The sequence below is a fragment of the Strongyloides ratti genome (assembly GCF_001040885.1).
Source record: "Strongyloides ratti genome assembly S_ratti_ED321, chromosome : X".
Taxonomy (NCBI): domain Eukaryota; kingdom Metazoa; phylum Nematoda; class Chromadorea; order Rhabditida; family Strongyloididae; genus Strongyloides; species Strongyloides ratti.
Window position 1 is genome coordinate 3,509,740 of NC_037309.1, and position 17,164 is coordinate 3,526,903.

The 17,164-nt window shown below is 17.3% G+C and overlaps 3 protein-coding genes across 3 annotated transcripts; 1 reads left to right on the forward strand and 2 right to left on the reverse strand.

Moving 5' to 3' along the window:
• Positions 1 to 168: 168 nt before the first annotated feature.
• SRAE_X000074100 (Puckered) lies at positions 169 to 1,405 on the reverse strand (the record flags this gene model as incomplete). Its single annotated transcript, XM_024645122.1, has 3 exons — positions 169 to 536; positions 601 to 1,030; positions 1,088 to 1,405. 3 exons carry the CDS (start codon positions 1,403 to 1,405, stop codon positions 169 to 171), a joined length of 1,116 nt encoding a protein of 371 aa, XP_024510612.1.
• A 6,530-nt stretch (positions 1,406 to 7,935) lies between these two features.
• On the reverse strand, positions 7,936 to 9,563 carry SRAE_X000074200 (Prolactin-releasing peptide receptor; the record flags this gene model as incomplete). The annotated part of the gene is made up of 3 exons (XM_024645123.1): positions 7,936 to 8,901; positions 8,962 to 9,294; positions 9,351 to 9,563. The coding sequence occupies 3 exons, from the start codon at positions 9,561 to 9,563 to the stop codon at positions 7,936 to 7,938; spliced, it is 1,512 nt and encodes a 503-aa protein (XP_024510613.1).
• Positions 9,564 to 15,035: 5,472 nt separating this feature from the next.
• SRAE_X000074300 (Hypothetical protein) lies at positions 15,036 to 15,451 on the forward strand (the record flags this gene model as incomplete). The annotated part of the gene is made up of 2 exons (XM_024645124.1): positions 15,036 to 15,039; positions 15,243 to 15,451. 2 exons carry the CDS (start codon positions 15,036 to 15,038, stop codon positions 15,449 to 15,451), a joined length of 213 nt encoding a protein of 70 aa, XP_024510614.1.
• Between the last annotated feature and the right edge of the window lie 1,713 nt (positions 15,452 to 17,164).

A 17,164-nucleotide genomic window follows, 5' to 3' on the forward strand; every position in this document is an offset into this window, starting at 1 on the left:
AGATAGTTAAACAATTTTACATATTAAATATGTCAACGTGTTATAAAAGAATTTTTAAATATTAGAAAGATTGCTATAGAAAAAAAAAAAAAGACATATTCTGTTAATTGATATTGAGAAAAAATATTTTTTTTTTTTGTTGTTATTTTTAAGATGAAAAAAAAATAATTATTCATTAATTGAATTTCCGGAAGTATTTGATACAGCAGAGTTGGTTGAATTTGTACTGCAAGATGAAGATGGTGTTTGTGATACGGTAGATTCACCACTAGAAATTGTTAAAACTTGTTTAGATGGATTTGAATTTTCTCCAAATAATTCTTTTTCAAATTCAGTTAACTGTCCCATAAAATGAAAATTTGGAGCTATTGAACCATTTTGTTTAAAAAGTAAATCAAATGCGTCATTAAGATTCATTTTACGAGAATACATAATATAGGCTAAACAAATAGTAACTGAGCGACTAATTCCAGCTAAGCAGTGAACAAGAATACTATATCCTTCTTTTTGTGCCTCATTTATAAAGTCAAATGCTTCTAAAAGTAAAAAAAAAAAACAATATTATTTTAATATATTTTTAAAATATAATTTAAAACATACGTTGAAATTCTTTTTTTAAATTTTGTGAATGAGAATCATCAACAGGTATAGTATAATAATGAAAATCTGGTTCATCTTCAAATGCATTTTTTAAATCTTTTGTGACATTTATAATATAACGAATATTATGTCGATCAAGTGTTGTTCTATCACCAGCTGTTTCAGCATTACCAAGATAAAGATTTTGTAAAACTTGAACAGGAAAACAAGCTGATGGATAATATTTATAATTGCAATGTAATTCCATAAGTCGTCTATCGTCACCAGTTACATCTTCTCTAAGCATAAGACTATTTAAATTTAAATTACCAACAATTTTTGCGATACATTTATTGCCATCTGTTGATTGGGTGTTATTTTCAATATTTACAGATGACAATTGTGGAAAGTCAAGAAGGACAGCTTCAACAGAATCTCCTAAGTAACAAACCTATAAATATATTATATTAATTATAATATTATTTATATTAATAAATAATTTATTTACCTCATAATTATTATTCATTAAACATGAAATAATTCTTACAGCTAAACTTTCATTTTGTAATGAATCTGGTACAACAACAACTCTTGTGTTTTCAGAACCTTTTAATTGTGAACATATAGATTGAGGTGAAATTGTACCATTTTTTAAACGTCTATACAAGACTGTTGGTAATCTTATAAGATGAGATCCTTTTATAAAAGAATTATGTGTATCATCATCACCGCGACAATCAAGAATAACAACAAAATCAAATACTTTCAATAAATCTCTACCATAAATAATTGGTACATTACAAACGATAGAAGATATTTCAGTCATTTTAAAAATATTTTTTCTTTTTAGTTAAAATATTAAATATTTTAAAAAGAATATCTCTATAATATAATATTAAAAATTGTTATAAATGAAAAATTAAATTAATACTATATATGCATGAAAAAAAAATAATATAAAAATATATGAAGAAAACAAAATAATAAATAATGTAAAAATAATATAGTTTTTATTATTTGGTTCATTGTTATTTTGGGTATTTATAATAAAAAAAGACTTTCTTTATAAAATATTAATTATTGTCATTTATATTAACACCTAAATAAATATTTTTTTTTTGTTAATATAAAAAAAAATTTTCTGTAAGTTTAAATAAATAAAAATATCATTAAAGTAAAATTAAATGTATGATAAAAATAGACCTAATTTCTTATACTAATTTATATATAAAATTTCAAATGTACACTATTTATACTTTTATATAAAACACAAAAATAATTAAAATTGCCTACTAGATAAATAGCTACTGTTACACTAAAAGAAATGAAATTTAAATAAAAAAATAATATATATATACATATGAAAAGCAGGTTATTTGATAGAAAGTCATCAAAAAATTAAAATGCCATATTTTTTAAAGAAAATGTAAAAGATTTTTATAAAAAAATAAAGCATGTCATTTTTTTTTATAATATATTTTTTAAAACATTTACAAAATTATATTCATATATAATTATTCTTACAATATATATAAAAAAAAAGTTAATCTTAAAGTTTAATAATAGAAAACTTATAAAAAAAAAGATATTTCTAAAATTTTTAAAATACATATCTACAAGCACCACTCATTAATTTAAAGTTTCATAAAAGTATTTAATATAAATATTTATGGAATAATAAAAAATTTCACCAGTTAATTTTAATAAATAATCATTTTACTTCTTTATAAATATCTTTATTACACAAAACTTTAAAATTTTTTCTTCTTTTACTGCTATGTATAAAAGTATATAATTTTTGATTAACTTTCTTATATAATAAAATTAAAAAAAAAAGAGGAAATAATGTAGTCTTATTTTAATATAGATATTAAATTTTAACAAAATTCTTAGAAAATTTTATTATCTTAATGATAATTTATTAATATACTTAAACAATTTTATTAATTACCACCACTTTTTCAAAATCAATCTTATTTTACCATGTGATAAACAAAAATTTAAAAGTAATTTATTTTGACAGATATATAATGTCTTAAAATGTATATAATATATAAATCTATTCAAAAGCCACCTACATACATTTCTGTGTAGGGGTTATAAAATAAGTAGTAAAGTAAAACATTGGTATGGGATGAAATTCGATATTAAAGGTTTTAAAAATTTTACAAGAATTAACAAAAAAAAAAAAAAAAATAAAAGAAAGAAAGAAAAAAAAATATTTATATATTGTGAATTACAAAATATAATATACACATGTATATACATATATAAATATCTTTTTTACATTCCTGTCAATGCCTATATATAAAACAACAAGTTTAAAAAATATACATTTAAAATAGATGTAAAACTGACAAAAAGAGATAAAATAGACTTCTTCTATTCCCCCGCTGTTATCATATTATCATTGTATTTATTATGCCTACAACTATACATAATAGTAATTCTTGGTAACTTTTGTTATCACTTATTGTAATAGAATATATATTTTTATATAAAAAAATTTTATTTTCTCCTTAAAATATATATTTATAAAAAAAAAATTATACATTTATTGTCTTACATTTAATATTGACAAAGTTTACTTTTAGTTTTATTGTCAAATTTATTAAAAAAAAAATTAAAAAAAATTTTTGTTAATGATAAAATATACCATATAAAAATAGAGAAAAAAAAATTTATTATACCTTTGAAAGTTATTTTATTACTTTCTGTAAATATATTGTAACATAAATAATATTATAAAAGGTTAAATTATATTGAGTGACAATCAAAATCAGCTGATAAAAATTTAAGCATAATAAATATAGTTGACTCAGAAAAAGAAAAGTTTAAAGTTTATTATTATAGAGAATAATATTAAAATAACAATAAATATTAAGTTATATATATTATTTTTTATTTTAGAAAATTTTTAACCCACTTAGTTTTAAATGATTATATAATATATTTTTTTTTTAATTATATTTATAATATATATATATATATATATATATACATATTATCTGATTATTAGTTGAATTAAAACAACAAAAAGAGATGATGAATGATAATATATATATAAACATAAGATAAATTAAATATATAAACAACCATTTATAATTTGTGATCATTAAATTATAATAAATTAAGTATGGTTGATCATAAAATTAAGATGTAAAAATAGTTACCAGAATATAAATTATATATTTTAAAGAAAATGGATAATTAAATTTTTAAATTCTTTCTATAAAAAGAAATTTTGTATAAGATGTTGTTTAATACATCAACTTAACATGATAAATATTATAAATGTCAAATAATTTTATAATACTAAAAAATACAATATTAAATTTTTAAATATTTATGATATAAATATGTCTAGATATTACAAATAAATTATAAAAGAAAAATATAAAAATATGTACATTTTTTTTTACACTTATTTTAATTTGTTTTAATAATGATCATCTTATAAAATGTTATAAAATAAAAATATATTAAAAATAATAATAAATTATTAAAAAATATTGTGACAAAATAATGGCACTATAAAAATTGTATTTCAAGGTTGTAAATGTCAAAATAAAACATATTACATTATTCAAAATAATATATCAAGAAATTAACCAACCGAAAAAAAAAATATATATATATATATATTTTGAAATGTAGTATGCTTTATAAAATTATATAAAAAAGCGCAATTATCAAAAATAAATTAAATAGCTTATACTAATAAAAATGCTTATTAAAATATAGAAATATATGTGATTTAAGAAAAATCAAAAACAAGTTAATTTTTCTTTTTGGGTGGAGACTATAATGAATTTGTTAAAATTTTAAACTAATTTTAAGTTTGATTATATTATTTTGTTAATATCAATGAATTTAAAATATTATGTACTTTTATAGGTCATATCATTAATGGTAAATATATATTTATAAATTGTTGATTAAGAAAAAGAGATATATAATAATAATAATAAAAAAAAATTTGTTAATTCATTTTGATCATGGTATGTTTAATGATGTTAAAAAAAAAATTTTTTTTTTATCATTTATCGGTTGAATGATAAATTTTAAAGAATTTAATTTAAACACAATTTTATAAAAAGAGTTAGTTATATGATATGGATGATTAGTTAGTTAAAATTTGATAGGTGTTATAAGTTGATATTAAATAGTTAGACATGATATATTATAATCATATTTAAGCTAATATATAGTTCAATTAATATAATTGCAACATATAATATATTATATTCTTTCATAAAAGAGTATATTTAGCGTAGGAGGAGGTTGATAAATTAAAAGTTATACTATAATGAACCAGGAAATGACAAAATTGTTGCTGTAATAATAAAAATTTTAAGCACAGTAGTTATAGATGTAAAAGTTGTATTAAATAACTATAAGAAAGTTGTTAGACAGAAGATAATTTTATTCTTAAGGTACCGGAAGTTATATAGGCTAAATGTTTTGTGATGGAGTATATGTCTCTAAAATTAATGGATAAAACGAATAAAACACCCACGCATTATAAAAAGATTAAAGTCATGTAAAATATATTCCAATAAAACTTTAGAATATTGCCATATTGTATTTTATTTTATATTTAAATTGGTATTATTATATAATAATAATAATATTGCATATCATTAGTAAAAAAAATTATTTTTTTATCTAAAAAAATTAATCAAATCAAGCAATTTAATGATTTAACAATGTTATGAAGTGGGAAAAATTATATTCATATTAAACTATAATATATGTATCTTTTTATTATTTTAAAAATAGAAATCTTTGATGGGAAATAAACTTTTTTTAGATGCTTAACAGCAGTGGTGTACTTAAAGATAAATAAAATAGAATAGATTATCGAAGACCCACGCAATGCTTCTCAAGTGTTTACTTTATGTCTCTCAATGTCATGAAACTTTTTACAAATAAGTAGTATGGTTATTTAATTTAAACCTGCGAAAGAAAAAATAAATTTTTTTTACTACAATACATTTAAAACTCTTCATCCAAATCTGAAATAAATAAATAAAGATATATTTACAAATAATCGTATAATACATATATATTTACATTTAAAATATATAAATTTTTATATTTATTACTCAATAATATAAAAGAGTCTTTCTTCTTTGTTCTTTCTAAAAACATATGTTTCAAAATTTTTTGAAAAAAAATTTCTAAACAATTACTTTTTTTATTTATATTGAAAATATTAAATACTAGAAATTTTTAAGTTATTTAACAATTATTAATATCTTAATAAAAAAAAAATATATATAATTTCTTTAGGCTAAATTGAATTGTTAAATAAATAAATATATAAATTAAAATAATAATATATTTATTTAAAATATTTAAAAATTCTTTTTAATAAATATATTTTTTAAATAAAATTAATATAATGTAAAATTTTTAAAGTAAAAATACTTAAAAAGTTAATAGAAAATAAAAAGGAAAGAGATTTAACATTTAAAAAAAAATATTAAAGTTTATAAAAGAAGATTAAAATATTTTCTGCTGCTATCATTAGGAAATGAATAAAATTATTAAATTGTATTCATAAGACATTGATATTACGACAATACCTTATAAATAATATCATTAGGAATATTGTATATTAATGAGATAATTTAATTCAACTAATAAAACGTATAAAACCATTAAAATACAATTTCGCAATGATAAAAAAAAATTTTATAGCTATATCTATTTTATCAACCTTCATATACCCTATATAGAAACTTTTTAAATAATAAACATTATATAAAATATTTATATAATATGAAAGAATAATAAATATCTCAAAACAGGTGATTGTTTACAAAGTTCTATAATTCTTTTTTTATTTTAATTCTATGAAAAAATTATCCTTCGCACAAAAATTTCTAGTGTACTTTTGAATATATAATCAATTTATTCTTACACTTTTTAGTTCCAATTTTTTTTTTAGAAATTTCTAAAAAAAAAAGAAAGAAAAAGAAATAAAAAAAAAAATGTCACGAAAAAAGATGTAAAGATATTTTATAAAACAAGGATACTTATCTATTAATATTATGATTAATGATTATTTCTTATTACATAAAAAAAAGGAAACATCAAAAGAAATATATTAAAAATTTATATTGGTAAAAAGACATTGAGATATATCTTTATGTTAGAAGATTTCTTTTTAATATATACAAAACAAATTTACCACAAACTTTTGTGACACCCACACAAAAGTACTAACTAAAAATATAAGTTAAATAAGTAAGAAATAAGATTTGTATGAAATAATACTAATATATATGATGTCAATAGAAAAAAACAAAAGATCATTTTTATTTTTATAATTTTATAACTTATTATCTTTTACGTAGGCAACTTTTAAAGTGACAATTATTTCAATGACTTAAATATTATGATATTTGTTTGAAAAATCATTTATTCTTTAAATTACTAACATAAAAAAAAAACAAACAAGAAGATTTGTAAGCAATAAATTAATTTATACTTAATCATATAAAATCTAAAGTATCATCGTTTTTTATATATGTTATATGTATTAAATAACCGTTATGATATGATAAAATAAATTATTTTAAAAATTATTTAATAACTAAAGATTATAAATTTTTTTTTCTTTTTCCGTTATATTAATTTAATTAAACGGAAATATTTAGTTGAAAAAAAAAAATTATCCATAATAGTTTTTGTATACATAAATTTTTATAATATCATTAAATATATATAAATGAACAATTTATTTATTAGAAATAATAACATAAAAGATAAATATAAGCAATTTATAAAAATGATAATATTTAGTTAAACTTGTAAAAATTTGCATATATTTTATACTAAAAATAAAAGTGTAAATAATTTTTACCTTTTCTTTTTAAATAATATATAAAATCAATTAAAATAATAGTATATATAATTTTATATTTTATCATTATTTTTATTTAAATAGTAAACAAAAATGTTAATTGAATTTATGATATCATTTAATAAATATATTATTAAATATATAAATATTAGATAAATGATAGGTAATAAAAAAAAAAAATTTAAAATAATATAAGAAAGTTTATATATTTATAATATGTTCTTATACGAAATGTTGTTAGAAAAATGATATTTTCATAATTTTTAAACAAATATAAAGTTCAAAAAAATTTTTTACCATTTTTTTAAAATTTCATTTATGTTTGCGCTTTTTTTAATCAATACAATACCCGTAGGGCAAAAAATAAATTATTATTTGTATGAGAAATAATGTAAAATTATATATATAATATTTTTTAAGAAAAAATATATATATATAAAACTATTATAAGTGTATTTATTCAAAATTTTAAAAATTGGTAATTAAACAATAACATCTTCACATGAACTTTGTTCTATACTATTAAATTGACCTTCTATAGTTTCACAATCAATGAAACTTGAATTGGATGATAACATTTTCATTGTTTCAACACTATCATTATTTATTTTTTTAATAAGTTTTTTAGTATTATTACTAACAACATTTGACAAATTATTTTGTTGTTGTTCCATCGTTTTTGAAGTTTGATAAGATGTTATTATTTTTTTTCCTTCATCCCTTAAAGGAATAAATGAATCATTATGGTTTAATTTTGTCTCAGATGTTATGCATTTACTTAAGTTTTTATTTGTACTTTTGGCTTTTCGATTTTTATAAAAGGTTTGAATACATAAATCTCGAAATTGTGGATTTAACCATGCATAAAGGACTGGATTAAAAACAATATTAGTCATTGCAATACTATGAGTAAATAAATTTACTAAATATGATAAATCTAAATCATCATCACCATCTATTTTAAATATTGTTTGATCTTCATCATATTCAAGAACTAATGAAACAACATTATGTGGTAACCATGTTAAACCAAATATTACAACCATACTAACTAATATTATCGTATTTCTTCTTGTTTGATTAAGAAGACGTTGTTTATCTTTTTCTTTTTGTAATGCTAATGTTGGTACATTACCTTTACTTATTTCTATATTATTAGTTACAGTTAATGTTGTACTTAAAACAACACAGGTTTTATTATCAGTTTCCATAGCTAAATGTTCACTAATATTTGTATAATTTGAGCTTCTTCCTAAGGCAACAAATCGTTCATCTATTTTTCTAATTCTTAATTTTGCTCTACTTTTTAATTTTGAAAATATAGTAGCGTAACAAAATGCCATAACACTGAATGGAAAGACAAACTGTGCTACCATAACCATTAATGTATATGCACGTCTACTTTCTGGATTTGGCCATTTTTCAGTACAAAAAACTCCACATACACCCTTAAAAATATAATTTAATGAAAATAAATTACATTTTAATATTATTATAATTTAACTTACCTCATAACTTTGGATATACATAAATAATACATATGGTATATTAAATATTAAAGATAATGTCCAAAGAATTCCAGTTACAACTAAAGCTCCTTTTCTACTAAGTGCCTTAGAATGTGGCTTAACAACCAAAATATAACGATCAACTGCTATTGCTCCAAGACTAAAAGTGCAAATATAAATACTAACACCCTGTATAAGAGCAATTAAACGGCATAAAACTTCACCAAAATACCAATTTTTAAAGACATTTGTGACTGGTGTGATTGGTAATGATAAAAGACAAACAATTATATCGCTAGCAGCCAAATTAAGTATAAACATATTTTGAACACTCTAATAATATATATATAATTTTAATAATAAAAAAAAAATTAATAATTTTAAGATACCTGTAATACTTTATGTCTTACTGTAACATAAATAATAGAAACATTTCCAATAATACCAAGAGTAAAAATTACCATATAAAAAATAGCAAATGGAATAAAGATATATGGATTTGATGATGGATCAGGATACATTTGATAATAAACTTCACATTTGTCAACACCATATTTAGTTATCTCAACAACAGAAATATTATTTTCAGTATAAGTCGTCATAATATCATTACTTCTTTTCTTATTATAATAAAATATATTAAAATAAAAATTTTCTGAAAAAAAAAAAAATTTTTTTTTAAGAAAAAGTTATTTTTAAAAAGGTTTTCTTTTTCTTAATATTAAAAATATATATCGAATGTTATCAAATAAAAAGTAAAAACAATAGAAAAACTGAAACGATTAAAAATCTTAATAAAAAAAAAATACAATAATATATTTAATGTTAACAATATACTTTAAAGTATATTTTTCTTTATCAAAATATTATTAATTATAGTTAAAATGTTTCTTTCTTATATTACTCTTATTGAAAAAAGAAGACACCAAAATTGGTAAAGATATATATATTTACACATGGAGAAAAATTATAAATTGGAAATAATTTTCTTTTAATAAATACCAATTTTTCATATTATTTAGGTGACTATAAAATAAGATAACACAAATAGACCATAGGCAAAAACTTTTAAATTTTGGTTAAAAATAGTTGCTTAATAAATATTACTTCTCAAAGATTAGATATATTATTTTTAAGAAGAGGATAAGAAAATTCATTGTTATTCACAGTTATCAATAAAATTAAACAAAATATACTATAGATGTCATTTTGGTAACTGATAATGTGGATAAAAAATAAGTGAAATAAAAGTTTATATATCAATGAAATTTGATATGTCGATTAATACAAAAATTTAAAATATTAGACAATTGGTAGTATTTAAAAAAAAATAATATTAATTTAAAATTTTTAATTTTCTTAATTTTATTATATCAAAAAAAAAGAGAATAATAATTTTTAATTCTATTTTTTGATAAAAAATCTTATCTACTATAAAGATTATATTTTTTTTCTGCTTTTTTTAAGATTGCGAAAACTAAGCATTAATTAAATTTAAAGACAAAAATTAAAATTTTGCCAAAAAATAGTCTCAATAAACTCGTCTCTCATCAATTACACATATTTAGAATTACTATTTGACAGGAAATAAATTATAAATATATGTTTTTTTTGTGTCACAATCTATTGCTTAATAATTAACAGTATATCAGGTGTAAATATATTTTTGTTAAAAATTTTATATTACCTTTTTTCTTTTTTTTTACAAAATGTTTAGTATAAATAATTTAATTAGTATTTTGAATTTAAAAAAAAAGGGAAATATATTATTAACAAATCAAATATGAAGAAAAAAATGCATATTTTGTATGCAAAAGTCAATTACAATTAAGTAGTAGAAAAAAATTTTTTTTCTTTAATTAATACTGTAAAATAATAAATAATAGTATAAAAATTTATTAATTATTAAGAAATAAAATATTTTCTTCTTAAAAATTGTAATAAATATACATTTTTAAATATTTAATAGTTAAAATTTGATATTTATTTTAATATATTATTCTACTTTAAAAAATTTTTTTCAATAAAAATATATAAATAAAATTATAAAATATTTTCGTATGTATTTAGTTAAAAAAAAAAAACTTATTAATTTTTTTTTAATCCTTAAACAAGTGATATAATAATTTTTAAAAAAGAGTAAAGAATTTTTATTTTAAAATAATAAATGGATTAGAATTAAAAATTGACAAAATCTTTTCGCTAAGTCCATAAATTTATTTTACAACATTATATATCCTACTATAATTTATTTTTAATCTATTAAATTTTTCTAATTTAATTTAATATTTTTGCAATAATGATTAATTTATTTTAATCTTTCAAAAAATTGAATACTTTTGCATTTAAATTAGAAATATTTGAAATATTATAAAGAGTCCATCTAAATTAACATGATAAAAATGAATTGAAATTTGAAATGACAAAGATTTATATATATATGTCATATTTTAATAATATAATATTACTTTATTATTTTAAATTATACAAAAAAATTATTTTTGATCTTTTATTTTTCTAATAGATAATAATGACATACTTTCATTGAATGAGTATTATACTTTCATATTTTTTTTTAAAATACTTCAACTCTTATCATATGTTTAAAGTAAAAAAAAGCTTAATAAACCAAGATATACATAGATAAAAAAAATAATTTTTTTTTTCAATTTAAAAGTCAAAATGTTTATATTTTTGAATAAGAAAATGCTCAGGCTATTATATTTCTATATATTTTATATTTGTATAAAATAATATTTAAAAAATGATGCCTTAACACTTTTAATTTTTTGGTAAATAAAGCGCGTACAAGAATTTAAAATTTTTTGTTAATTTAAGGATGTATATAAACATATATATATATATATATATGTTAGAATAGAAAAATTTATTAAAAAATTTAATAAAAATACTTACAAGCATTAGATTTGATAAAAAAAAAAAATACTTTTGTAACAAAAATATTTGTTAATTAATATGATGTTATCATAACTATTAGTCATTCTTGAGCAAATATTTTTAAACATTTCAATCATCTTTAAGGTTTTTTTTATTAATGTAAACTAGAAAAATATATTATAAAATAAACATTTGATTTTTTTTTTATTTTACTAAAATATCATATATAAATTTATATTATATTAAATTTTTTGTTTTTAAAGTTAATTATATTTGTTACTTCTTATTATATATTAATTAACAATAAAAAAATAAAAATGTTTTTTTTGTATTTTTTTTTAATTTTTACTATAAAAAATTCATATTTTTATCGAATCAGTGAAATAAAATAAATTATGCACATATTTTGATATAAAAGTTGAAAATAAGATACATTAATAACATACTATAAAAAATAAAAAAATAATTATAATTAAGGTTAGAAAAGAAAATAAATAATGTAAAAAAATATTAATAAATGAGAATCAAAGAACATAAAAATTTTTGTTGTTTTTAAAATATAAAGTTAATTAGAACTTCTCATTGTATAAGTTTAAATTTATGTTATTATTATAAAAATATACTTTAATAAAGACTATTTAATTTATATAGTATTTAAAACAACATTGGTAATATTCATAACACGTAACATTTTATGATGCTTTTCAAAAAGGGATATAATGATTTTTAAAGTACATAGATTTTTAAACATCAATTTAATGAATATATACAAATATTTTACATTATTTAACTTAAATTCTTTCTAATTTAAAAATTTTTAGTAATTATATAAGTATTTTTAAAATATTATATATTTTCATTTAAATGATAATTAGTGATATCATTATATATTTCGAAGTATTCTCAATGGATCATTTTTAAAGATAATATGAATAGACAATTTTATGCCTTTTTTTTAATATTTTGTAAAAAAAAAATGTTTTATAATTTTATTTGAATTGCTCAATGATCTAAAATTAAATTATTAGTTAAAAAAAGAATAAAAATTTAAATGTTAAATAATATAAGTAAATACAAATTGTATTTAAAATTATAATTAACTATCATATTACTCTTTTTTAATAGAAGAATTTTTAAATATTATAAAATTTCACAATATGTACTTTTTTAAAATTTTTACAAAAACTTAATCATTAATTTATTATTTTTCATATGTATAGATAGAGATAAAAATAAATTAGTTAAAATTTAATCTATTTTTAATAAAATTGTATTTAATATATTTTTATTACCCATTAAATATTATTTTTGCATACTCTTTATATTTTATTTAAAGATAAATTTTTTCTGCAATATTTTCATATATATTTATAAATAAATTTAACCAAAAAGAAAAAAAGATAATAAATTATTAACTTATAATGTAGGTAAAGTTTTTATAAGCATATCCATTACTAATAAATTATCTTTTTATAAATTTTATGACAATTATCGGTAATAAATATAATGTACTTTTTTTTTTAAAAAATATATCAATAAATTGTAAATAATGGTTAAATTATAATAATATATTATTTTTTCTTCTTATCTTGATAATTAATTTGTTTTTACTTTTATATATCTTTTGTAGTCTATTAAAATAATTATCCATAATTATTTATCTTTCTTTAACAAATGTTATATTAAAATGTTTAACTAAATTTTATCATTTTCTTCTATTTATTTATTTTAACAAAACTAATGATAATTTATCTAAATAAATTTGGTAAATTGGCAAAAAAGATCTTAGTTTTATACGTTTTTGATCTATACTTGAAACATATTTATTTGTTTGATCATTGAGCATTTATATTCTTATGAAAATTATTTTATATATTCATTCACTTTTGCAAGAATTTTTCATTATAAAGAAGGTCAAAAAGAAAATATGGAAAAAAAATTATCGCATCAATATATCATTATTACAAATCTTTATATTATTCAGTAAAAATATTGTCATTTCTTAACAAATGTAAATATTCTTTTACCTTACAATTTATTCAATGAGTGTGGTTAAAGAAATTAAATAAATAAAAAAAAAACGTAAAATATATAAAATACATCATAAAAATTATATTATCAATTTAAAGTACATACAAAATTTTTAATATTTCTTAATTTTTAATACTTTTAACCTTTTTATAATCTTATCAGTTATAGTTTATTACAATTAACACTACAATATGTTAACCTTTAAAAAAATAATTTCACTCACGAGATAAGTTGATTTCTTAATCATTCGATTTATAAAACAAATTATGTTGTAATAAAAAAAATAAGGTTTATTTTATATGATATATAAAAGAAGATAAATTAATATATATACAATTTTTCTTTGATTATTTCTTTTTTTTTTATTTAATTATAGAAAAGAGAGATACCTGATTAAGTTTAAATCAAAATCTTATATATTGCATCAGAATTATATATATATATATATATATTTAATATATACCAAATTTAAAATTAATTTTACAAATATATAGTCTTTGTAATTTATTACTATAATTAATATTAAAGTTGTAAACTAAAAAATTTATTATCTTCATTAGCTAAACTTTTTTAAGACATTGTTATGTGGTTTGATAAAATGATTACGTATGAGTATGTCTACATAAAAAGTTTATTGTTTATTAACCGGAAATTACAGACAATCGTTTAAAAATTATTGTTTACTTTTTTATTAAATGATAAAACATAAAAATAAAAAAAAAATTTTTGTAATTGAACAAAAAAAGAATATTAAGTTTAAAACATAGAAAATATAAACCATTATTAAGAGATCATTTTTTTTATTTTTGGTCACTTGAAACAATCTCTTCTTAAGTTTTTAAAACAATATCTAGTTTTAAATTCTTTTCTATTACTAAGAATATCTATAATATCAAATGATATAACTACTTATGTTTCATTTTTCATATATTTTAGTATGATTTCTTAAGTTCTTGTTCAATTATATCATACATTTTCAATAAAAAATATTTCTGATAACAAAATTGTATGATAACGATAATGCATATATCATTGACCAATTTGATAAAGTATGATTATCTTATACCATACTTCTGGACATTCTTTTTTTTTCTTTTTTTTTGCTATATCAAAAGACATATTACAATATGTACAAAATCATAGGAATGGGTGTGTCTAAAATAATTCTTGGCGCATAAAGCATTAACGACAATTATAATGAATGTTCTGATAATTGCAAAACTTAATCAGCGTATATAAATTAAGACAGACAACTTCTATAAATTATTCACACATTTAATTTCTTTTAAAAAGATATTAAACAAAACAAATTTATTTATAAATTTTTTTTAAGCTTTTTCTATATTATTTAGAATTATCTCTAAAAATGTTTAATGTACCATCACAACAATATGAAGAATTTTCAAGTTTCAGCAGCCATTCTAAGCCTGATTTGAAAATACTTACTAATTATGGAAGACCTCGTCTTGATAGTTTAACTTCAACTATGCCAAAAGTTACATTTGTTAGTAGACCTATAAAATCATCAACAAAATGTGGATTTTTACGTTCAGGACAATAAAAATTATTCTATTATTTTATAAATTGGATTCAATTAAATATCATTTATTTTAGAAAAATTTTGATAACAAAAAATTAATTATATATTGAAGAAAAGAAGTGATATATAATAAATGAAGACAATATTTGAATCCTTAATTTATCAATTGAATTTTATATAATTCTCTCCTCACCATTTATGGATCAATTTGGAAAACATATAAAATTCTAAATATCAGAGTCACATTGTAACTTCTGTGTACACATGATAATATTTCTGTATATATATGTTCATTAATTATATCATACAAAATATCATAGACTAAAATTTAAGCCTTTTTTTTATAGAAATTTACTTAAAGATGTAAAAAATAAGAGATATTAATTTAAAAAATTAATTTAAAGCTTTAACATAATTTTAAAAACTAAAAAATTATATAAATTTCTTTTTATTTACATTTGATAAATGTAAAATTAATAAACAATACATTTATTTCCGGTATCATATTAATTGTCGAAAAAAAATATTACCTTATCATAATTGTTTTTCCATTGTTTTCATATAAAGATATCAAAAAAAAAAATTAGACAAAATTATTCATATTTTGATTATCTTTCAATTTCTTCAGATAAAATTATGTCATGTTTTCAGTTGATGATTGATGTAATGTTAAATATTAACCTTACTTATCTTAGTTTATTAACAAATTAACAACTCTTTTGAGTGATAGTTAAAAAATTAAATAAATGATAACATTACAATCTTTTTTATAATATTTTATATGCAAAAAATTTTTAAAAATAATTATTTTAACAATTTTTATTTATATACAAGATTGATTAATATGTTAAAATTAACTAGTTTTAATAAATATATGTATTTATATACATCATTTTAAAATGGATAAATGTTATGTTATTTACATATGTTAAAACAATTAGCTTTAAAAATTAAAACAGATATATGTAAATATATTAATTTTATTAAAAAAAAAACAAATGTTATTTTAAAACAATATTTATAGAATACTGTAAAATTTGGTTTTTAAAAGAAAATTATATATTTATAATAATGATACAATTTTGTTACATTTTTTCTGGGTATTTTTTTTTTTTTAAAAACATATTTTAGTATAGTTTGTATTGTATATATAAAACTTATAATTAAACAGGAATATTTATATATGTGTAAAATTTGGTATATTAGGGCAATAGTCACGAGATCAGAGCTGTAAAATTTAACAATAAAATAATTTAATAAATTTTTTTCTTTTATTTCTAATCAATCAATTTTTAATTAATTTTGTAAAAATGTTATCATGTATAATAAAATTTTAATATGATCTTTTGCAAGAATAAAATTTTTTATAGGAAGTATATATTATAAAATATTTATAAATAGAAATTTTTAACAGACTTTTGTTACTAACAACTGATCTTTTAATCTAATTTTAATTAATGAATAATATGTAGTATATTTTTTATCATTTAATACGTCTAAATTAAATATTTTTTTTTTAATATAAAGCTTTTTTTAATAAAACAAGACAAATAAAAGACATTTTAAGTATATATATTTTTATATTAGTTTGATAATTTATTATAACAAACTATTTAATTTTTTTTTATAAAATTAATTAATATAAACTTGAATTTTAAAAATAATCTTTCTAAACAATTTTTTAAAATAAAATAAAAAAACGTTCTATTTATATAACACATCATTAAATTCAAA